Genomic DNA, 10559 nt, shown 5'->3' on the forward strand with positions numbered 1-10559 from the left:
AATTTTCAGATTTTAAGGGACAGGTTGATTTATATATTTTGTTTTATTGGTGGTGGGAAAAATGGTGAGTATGACGCTATAATCCAATTTGGCCTACTTTTAATTGGATTAGTATATTGATTTTATCAAATTTAGGGTTTTAGGGTTGAGCAAGAGTTGTCTCTTGTTGTCCATTGGGAACACATTTCCTATCCATTGTTTGTGTCACTTCATGTATTATCAGATGTAACTGGTTGAAAAAATTGTATTTAAATTAAAATTTTAATTATTAATTATTTTTATGATTAATCATATCTATGGTATATAGAGTGACACAAATAAAACGATAAAAGATTTAATCCCAACATGACTTTTTTGCTCAATTGTGACTTCTTTTTATGATTTTTTGTTTAATTGAGTGGATACTAATGCCATCTCTTCTTTCTATAGTAGATAATGCAATTCATTTGAGTAACTTATCTACTTATAAAATATTATTTTTAACATTGTTTTGCTAATAATTTATGACACTTTTGTACAACTCATTTAACGTGAAAGTTATTATATCAACTCACATGTTATTAATTCTCTAATTTTTCAATGTATATACACATATTCAAATGTTTCTCAAAATATTTGTATGTATATTATTTCATATGTCAAATTATATATAAATAAAAATAAATAATATTGATAAGATTTTATCTAAAACATGTTGAAATGCATTATATTTAATTGATATATGGTCGAGATCAGATTTAAAATTCAGGATCGTTAATATTTAGGGTCAAATAAATATTTGGGTTTAAGACATATATTATCCTACTCAACATGGTCCATGCTCACTTCTATGCGATGATATCGAGAAAGGAATTTCAAGTGGACTTTTTAAATTTCCCATTGTGGCAATTTGGGTTATGGGGTTCAACATATTTATGTTAGCATAATTAAGGTCTAAAATTAATTGGATTATCTCAAAAAATCTAATTGTTTATCACGGGCTAAAAGGTTAATACAATGTGATCAAGCATATTTTTGTTGTGGTTGGTCTCATCGACTCATGACCCAAGTGTATTTAGACTCTATCAAATCAAGTCAAAATAGTCATAGGTTTATTTGGTTCATTTTTTCTGACTTTTCATGTCTATCTATTTTGTCAACTCTATTAGTAACAAAATATCAATGTATAAGCTTTATGTAAAACTACTAAAATATTTTATTATTAACTCAACTCACATATTTAGCCTTCGTTTCGTTATTGAAAAGAAATTAAGACGAAAGAAAAAAGTGAGAAAGTGGATAAGGAGAAAGAAATAGGTGTGAAAAAGAGTGGAATTATGGGTTGTTTGTAGAAGAGAGAAGGAAAATAAAAAGAAGATAGAGAGTATGAGTTAATAATAACTTAATAATATTTTTCAATATAAATTAAAAATAAATATTAGTTAAAAGTTTAAGAAATAAAATGTTAATACTAAATATATAATTTTAAATATGGATGATTAAATATATAGATTTAACTAAAGAGTCTAAAAATAATATTGAACTATAATTAAAATATTTAATTAAATAAATTGATTAATATTTAAACGTAAACCTTAACCGTGATGATAACATAGAAATAATAATATTTTTAGTTAGATAAATGACTTACAACTTTGTGTATAAAAATGTGTTTAGAGATAAATAATAAATAAATATAATAATAGTGAAAGAGAGCAAACATGTTTAAACAAACAAGAAAGAGAACAACCATGTCAAAATAAACAAATAAAGATGGTAAACTTGTCAATATAGAATGAAATACATTGAATGTTCATTTTCTTCCCACAAGGGAGAAGAGAAATTTTTGTGTGAGACGTATACACTTTTCCCCTACTTAGAGCATTCACAATGATGTAACATTTTTTTCGTTCTTAAATAGGTTTCACTGATTATTTTGTATTTGTTTACACTTTCTAATAACTTAAGCAACTCAAACTAAAATCACATCCAATGATACAACTCTATTTCCATTCTTAAATAGACCCCACAAACCTATCTCACATTTATATTTCTTCTCTTCTAACATTTTTTTCCATTTTTTAATGTTGACTCACAACTTTAAGAACATTGCTTATTTAGCTTACCATTGTGAAATAAGAACAAGAACGACTAATCTCTAGTAATAAACTTGGACAAAAAACATGTTTATTTTGCTACGAACAATTTTTTTTACCATTGTAGATACTCTTATTCATCTCCTCTAACAAAGGGGAGGAAGTACCCAACTCTCATCTCTTTCTCTCTTCCCTCTCTCTTTCTTTCTAAAATCACCTCTACCAAATCATTTCTAAAATCTTTAAACTAATAACTCAAATACAAATTGAACTAATTTACAAAAAAAAAAAAAAATTATTATTATATATTAAAAGTGATTAGTCGTTCTCAAAGTAGATTATGTCACTAGATGTATTTCACCAAAGAGAAATTATGAGTTTAAAATTTGAAGTTGTCACTCCTTAAAATGCTTATATAACCATTATTTTTGAATCAAGGTTTAATCTTACCAACTATGTACACAGGAATATCTAATCCAAAGCCCTATTATTTGATTTTTTTGGTTTTTAAAAGTTATATTAGCCTAGAGTATAGTCAGAAAACCTATAAATGGGTAAAGTTTTAATGGTGTGTATTATTATATTCATCATAATACTTATACTCGAAATCTTACTTAAAATTAAGCTCATAGTGGTTATGTTGATATATCTGTGTATAAATTAATTCAATTTAAGAACATTGTATATAATAATTGATACGTTATTGATGGTCAATTTTCATAATAAATATTTAAAAATAATCAATACAATGTTATACAGGAGATACCCTACCATAACAACATAAATGCCACATCATTCCCATTTGATTCTTAGTTGATATATTTGCATTTAGGAAAAATATATTGATTTCCCTAAGTCTTAATTATTACGCTAGATATATATTTTGCTTCAACAACTATGCTACAATTCATAATGAGAGGTTCATGTTACATTTATCACCCTTTCATGGGAATCGGATATTAAGATAATTAAATCTCAAGATAATAAATATAATTTTAGTATCAAATTTAATTATGACAAAAATCTAAAAAGAGGTTAATGTGTTTTTCCTTTTATTTACAATAAAAATATCTTAGTATATCAATGAGATGTTAATCCATTAATATAAGGCATCACTAGATCCTCAGATATTGTATCAGGTCAAAAATTTGATTTCTAAAACAACAATTGTTGAAATGAAAGTCACACCCCAAAGATATTAATTTCTTATTCACGAAGAATATCATTGGTTATCCAAAAATCATCTTAGTATTATTATTTTCTTGTATTTAATATTGTTAAAATAAATTGTGAAAACAATTTCTTCTTTGATTTGTATAATGTTATTAAAAAGTATATTTTTATCAAATAAAGTGACATTCGTAATCGTTTGATGTAGAAACTAAAAAGAACTAAATTTATCAATAAAAAAGTAATTTAAAATTTTATCAAAGTGAACAACCCAAAAAATAAAATAATCAATAATTAATTTTCTCCGTGTACTCTTCTCTTCCAATAAACATGAGATTAGTATCTCCAAATATGGTTAATTCGCCTAAGGTCCATTCGAAAATTGAGTTTCGGAGGAAAATAAAAAAATGAGAAATTTCAGAGCCATAAAATATACATGTGAGATGATCTCCTGTTCGGTCACATGAGGGTGAGTCAGGCTGGGGTCTAGCTCGGGGTCTTCAGTTGCAGATGGGTAGGCCTTGAGTTGGAGGTCGCCGAGTTGGAGTGCCTGATGAGGTGCTTCTCGAAGGAATTCGCCTGTGTTGGATGAGGGTCTGGGTCGCCTGAATTATATCTAGGCCTACTAGGGCAATTACTTGACAATGTGTTCCAACAATCAAGTTAGTAAATGATGATGGAGGTTGAATCAACAATTCATATTATAAGAGTATATAATGCTTAAGAGAGTAGAGTTAGAGAATTGGTGACCAGTGCCCATGTATATCGTGTAAATGTGTTCTCTCCAAGTATCTAGTACGCTATGAATCATGAATCTCTATATGTGAGGAGATGTGCCTCTATTTATAGTTGTTATGGATAGGGAGTTCCTTGTTAGATGTTGTTGGTGTGACTGACCATCTGAGCATGTCAACTTGTCTTTATCAGAGCAGGGGCTGCTTTATGTGTGTCGGGCGGCTTGCTGAGGTCGTACTATGTGTATAGTTGACTTGTAATATGTAGTAGGTTGTGATAGCCGCACTCTAGGCATGTGCTTGTCGTAGAGCAGAAGACTAGGTGAGAGTTGCAGGTGGAATGTAGTAAGCGTTGACAGCATGTCGGGTGGTGACAGAGGTGTGTCATTTGTACTGGCTTGAGGTGGTATCTAGGTAACGATGCAACTTCCTCAACAAGCGTAGCTGGCCAGTTGGTGCAGTGTGTCCTAGCGACTTAGGGTTCCACGAAGTGCATGTGCTCGACGAGCTTCAAGTAATCCAGCCCAGTCAACAAGATGCCGTTTTGGAATATGAGATAACTCAGATGTCTTCCATTTTCCTCCTCTCCCCTAAAAAAATCCACTCGCAAACAGAATATAAGGGTCTCTATGCGGGTTGATTTTTTGAGGGCAAATGAAGGAACTGGATTGTTTGGGAGCTATGAAATACACTTGCAAGATACCTCTTAAGCCTTCATTTTTTCTTCTTTTTACTTCAAAACTCAACTCGCAATACACCCTAAGTGAAAACTTCTCTTATCAATCTATTTACATATAGATGAAATAAGAAAGAACAACCCTTAAGTACCCTTAAAAAATATGCAACTTTATCTTTAAGTAACTCAACTATCTCTTAGAGAAATCATAAATGGCCTAAAAACTTTGCTTTTTAGAGCTGTCACAAATCCCTTTATTATAGTTTTGTTGACATGAGATTCTTTTAGTTTATTGCATTTCTGTAAATGAATATGTAGATATGGATATATCAGGGACCTTTTCGGAAAGCACATGATTGGTGTTATTTTTTAATCAATTTGTTGCTAACAAAATTTGGAAGTAACTAAATGAGGGGAATTATTTTCCTTTTTTGTTTGCGGTAGTAATTAGGGACCATTCTGGGACACTCTTCTCGTCTAGGACCCATTGTTGTTAACCTTTTATTATTGGAGGACCAAACGTGTATGGGGACTCCTAATCAAGCAAAATAATAATAATTTGTTAATTGAAATTTATTGAGCAAGATTTTCTCCAATAACAAAGAGACAATTTTTTTCTTTTCATTTACAATGAATGATAAATATTATATAATTATATTTAAATGATAAAAATATCATAATCTCATATTTTTTTTATGTTGTTTATGATGCACTTGTCTTTCCATTATATAAAAGATCCAAAATTCCAAACTCCTTTGGTACGGAGTCTCTCTTGACTCTAGTGGTTTTTGCACACATAACCTCTTCAAATAAAGTTATCTTTGCTGACCTAACAACCTCTAAGCCCTAGAAGAATATCATTCTCTCTCTTTAAATAAATATTTTGTTAGATGTCTCTCATTACTATGCCTTAAAAGAATTTTATGACTATTTTATGGCTCTCTTTAAGGGCATTTTATGTCACTTTTATGGCTTTGTTTCAAAGCATCCAATGCTTGGGAATCCAAGATACCAAGACTTTGCTTGCCTATAAAAGGACACATATAGAGAGCTTCAAAATCATCTTCACAACACACAACATCTCTTTCATTTACACATATATTGTGAGTGCATTCTTGGTGAGAATTCTTGTTCCATTTGAGAGAGTATTTGTGAGAAAAATATTGTCATTTGTCCTCATCATTATAAGAGGATTTCTTGTACTCTTCTTTTTTACATAGTGGAATTTTGCTCTTGATCGCCCGTGGTTTTTTTCCTCTCACACTGGGGGGTTTTTCCACGTTAAATCTTGTGTGTTATTTTCTTTATCCTTTACTTGCTTCTCTTTTGTTCTCAATTGATTCAATCCTGTGCTTCCGCATTGTGCTCTAACCTTAACAAGTGGTATCAGAGCTCTTACTAAATTGAGAATTTCAAAATGTCTGCAAAATTTGACATTGAGAAGTTTGATGGCAAAATTAGCTTTTCTATTTGGCGAGTCCAAATGAGGGCCGTTCTTATCCAGAGCGGATTAAAGAAAGCTTTAGATGGGAAGTCAAAGAAACCAGTTTCCATGACCGATGATCAATGGGACGAGTTGGATGAAAAGGCGCTTTCAACAATTCAACTTTGTTTGTCGAAGGAGGTTCTTCGTGAGGTTGCCAATGAAGAAACCGCTGCGGCTTTGTGGCTGAAGTTAGAAACTTTATACATGACGAAGAGCTTCGCAAACAAGCTTCGTCTCAAAGAACGGTTATACACCATTCGTATGGTTGAAGGTACTCTCCTATTCAAACTCATCTTGATGAGTTTAATTCTATTATTGAAAAGGACAATATAGAGTTCTAAAAATTAAATAATATAAATTGAAGGGAAAGGAAGGTAAGAGATCCAATCAGGGGGCATTGGAGGAGGGCTTCAAGAGGTATAGGAAGTGTTAAGGATATGAGAGGAGATGATTGATGAGTGACATATGTATAATAAGGGTTTCACAAACTTTATCAAACATGTACATGTATATTCCACCAGTATTTTCTCTATATTATGCTAGTGAGCGATATAGATTTGAGCTCAGTAACCCGCTCGAAAGTTCGTAAAATTTAATTGAGCCAAAGTCGAACTGAAAACATAATTCAGCATTGAACATAACTCAAAACTCGACTCAAGTCGATCCTAAACAAATCGAGTTGATCTTAACTTGACTCATTTTCACCTGTAGAATATTAAAATCACATTGCATAATATTTCACTAAAGAGAAACCCCAAATTATTATAAATATATTGTTCACATTTCAGTGACATTTAAATTGAAGCGATAAATTTCTTCCTGAAGTTATTCATATCAAGTTTCTCTCTATCAGTAGGAGATTAAAATTATTGAAATAAACCAAACAAAGAAAGTAAGAAACATGCCTAATAAGGAATGTTAAAGGATAAACATCCCTTTCATAAAAAAAGTATCAATTCATAATATTACTTGTATTAACCTTCAAATTGATGGAAAGTTGTTAGAAGCTTTGGGTAGTGACAACAAATATTCATCATCTTCCGTTAAGGTATTGCATAATATGGTGACTTTCTTCATCATTGTGGCCTTTGCTATTAGGTACTTCACAAATTCTACTTCTAGTTCATTTCCTTTGAATGCCTTTATCTACACAAACTTCAGCTTTTCATGTACACAGTAGCACAATTCTTGTTTCTCCCAAAACATTGAGATAGGATATGGAAAATCATAGTCATTAGGGCTACCAATAATTGGATTCTCAATATCCTGTGAAGCAAAAGTATATTATGCATCATATATACTTGGATAATAATGAAATTTCCCCAACAAAATATTAATATAAGGATTGTAACTCAAGGATAATATTACATATTGGTAGAGAAATTTCAAGAACTTGTAGAGAAGTACATAATTGTAATGCAGAATAAAGATCATGTGCATCTCTTATGTGGTTCAAATCCAAATCCATTGACAAGGTTGATAAATTTTTAAAAATGTTGTTGCTTGAATATACCTAGGAAATAGATAAGAAAAGGTTAGCAAATTAATATATATACTAAATGAAATATATAATCATACATAGAAGAAGTGATTTAAAGATCAAGTAGACAAGATAGTCAAGGATGATTCATGGTTCCACCGTTGGAGAAGTTGAATGACAATATGAAAAAAGAGGGAATTTTACCATAAGGAGGGAGCATGTCACAAACAACAATATGGAGTTTCATATCACCTACTTAAGTAAGAACAATAACATGAATGTGCCCAATAAATATCATGTCAACAAAGTTCAATCCATATAATTGGGTCTTCTCCTATTATGTGTTGCTTCAATTAAGTTTTGGAAGGAAATGAATAGAAATAGAAGGCTTGAGAATAATAATATACATTTGTGAGACGATTCTAAAGCCTTCCATTTCCCTCTAAAAACTTAGCTCAAACATACCCTTAGATAATTCAAAGTCATGTCAAACTAAATTTGGAGAAACTCAAATAAAATTAGAAGTGCAATCCATATTTTAGCATTTTCAACAAATGGTTGTTTAAATGAGGTTGAAAAGCAATCTTAGGGATTAACCATGGCTACTATATACAGGGTTCGGTCAAACAAGTTTCTAAAACATTATATTAGAAGAGTAAAAGATTAAGATATATTATAATGTAATTGATGTAGTTAAGAAAATAAAACTATTCAAAGAAACTTACCACTGCAGAATGTTCGAGAATTTCCCAGCCTTTCACAATAGAGTACCCTTCATTTATAGCATGCATGTTTCCAAACAATGAGTAATAATAAGAACTGAATGTTTTCAGGTTTGGTGTATAGATGCTTGCAGCATTTGTAGGATAAGTTAAAGAATCAAGCAACAAAACTTCAAGATTCTCACATGAAACTTTTAGCTTATCCACACACAGACCTTGGAGCTTCAAAACTTTAAGACTTTATTTCATGATAATGAGTTTGTTAAATCCAGTAGACTCATTCAGAGTAAAGTTCTACAACACTACACAATTATTCAGAATATCGTTGATGATCCTGTCAGCCAAGTTGATCTTCTCCAGCTTTAGGGTTTTAAGGTTTTTGCAGCCAACAAATGCATTTGAACAATTAATATTGTAGTTAATCATTTCAAGCGAACCTAGACTTTGAAATATCCCCTTTGAGAAATTGAGCTTAGGAATGTCATCTTTGAATAGGAACCACTCTCCCATTTCTCCATTATCAAGCTCACACTCAAGGCTCAATTTTTGAACCCCTTCCCTAGTTTTAAGCACATACTCAACCCAAGATTGAACTTCCCCAAGCAAAAGACTCTTCCATAAGTGCAAAATGCGGAAACTAGGTAAGTCACCATAGTGATGAAACATGATTCTATACACAAGAAGAGCATACCTGTTAGCTCCTTTTGTAACATCTTTGGTTGGTACAAATTTTCTTGAAATTAAAAGTTGTGATAAAGGCTTTATCAATTTCTTCTCATTCAGTTCTATGTGTGTAGTATTTCTCCAAAGATCTTTCCATTTCTTTGAAAGGATACCACTTCTTATAGCTTCATCAAGTGGAAGAAAAGTGAGGATGTGACTTAATACATTTGCAGGTACTTTTTTGGTTAAATCTGGTATTTCATCACTTCCCATTTCCAACTCCACCTTTGATCTCTTTTCTAATCTTCTTTTTGGGTTGAACATCAATGAAGAAATTATAGGATTCAACATTTAAGACAATACTATGGTGAAAAATGTGAGAATGGGAGAGGAAAGTTGTGTTACGGTTGTTCATCTATATATCCATGAAAGACATGTGTCAGCTTGTAATAAAATTTCACAAAATATCTTTCTTCTTTTCGTGTTGATTAAAATTTAAAAAAATCTAAGTTTATTAAATTTCCTAATAATGATATGGAATTGTGTTAATGAAAATTGACCCAAACAATAAATGTAGGTTGAGATTTTTTACCAAAACTGAATTGTAATATTTACTAATTAGAATTTATTTACATTGCAATAGATCAAATGAAAAAATTATATACGTTATATTGTTGAATACATGTATTTTTTCAACTCAACTCAAAGTCAATGTTATATTCTATATATGGTAAATGTCTACAACTCATAACTTTGTTTCTATATTGCTACAATACAAATTTGCATAGATTGCATAAAAGATATTATGTATTAAACTTATTTAAGATTATAAGTATAGTGTATTTTCTTAGAGTGATGATTGTAAGTATAGACTATAAGTATAGTGCATCCTAGTCATCAATTCTATGAACTGAAATGGTTTAAATCTAATAACTAATTCAAACCATTGGATTCCCCTAGAATTGATGGCTAAGATTGGGAGTAAGTTTTACTCTTAGAGTAAGCGGGTTCCTCCTCATTTTCTTATTGTTTGATAGAAGAGAAAGAGAAAAGAAAAAGATGAGAAATCTGTATTTTCTTCTATCTTTCGTTTGTTTGCTATAGTAAAAATGAGAAGAGATAAATAATAATATTTGTTAAATGTCAAAACTACCCTTGGAACAATTATATGATTAAAAAAAATTGTAAGTAGTAAAAAATTAAAAGAAAGAAATGTATGTAGCGATAGTGTAACAATATTTTATATTATCACTGTATTATACACCATTTATTTTTGTTAGATGCCTCTCATTTCTATGCCTTAAAAGAATTTTATGACTATTTTATGGCTCTCTCTAAAGACATTTTGTGTCACTTTTATGGCTTTGTTTCCAAGCATCCAATGCTTCATATCCAAGATACCAAGACTTTGCTTGCCTATAAAAGGACACATATAGAGAGCTTCAAAATCATCTTCACAACACACAACATCTCTTTCATTTACACATATATTGTGAGTGCATTCTTGGTGAGAATTCTTGTTCCATTTGAGAGAGTATTTGTGAGAAAAAATA

General features: G+C 30.7%; 1 protein-coding gene across 1 annotated transcript; it reads right to left on the reverse strand.

Annotated features, from left to right (window-relative positions):
- LOC109344683 (F-box protein At1g80960-like) lies at nt 8638–9279 on the reverse strand. Its single transcript, XM_019583435.1, has one exon. It carries the CDS (start codon nt 9277–9279, stop codon nt 8638–8640), a length of 642 nt encoding a protein of 213 aa, XP_019438980.1.

The sequence above is a fragment of the Lupinus angustifolius genome, chromosome LG04 (genome assembly GCF_001865875.1).
Source record: "Lupinus angustifolius cultivar Tanjil chromosome LG04, LupAngTanjil_v1.0, whole genome shotgun sequence".
Taxonomy (NCBI): domain Eukaryota; kingdom Viridiplantae; phylum Streptophyta; class Magnoliopsida; order Fabales; family Fabaceae; genus Lupinus; species Lupinus angustifolius.

Excerpts from the sequence above, each read along its gene's own strand:
- LOC109344683 (XM_019583435.1), bottom strand. The coding sequence starts at position 9,279 with ATGGGAAGTGATGAAATACCAGATTTAACCAAAAAAGTACCTGCAAAT.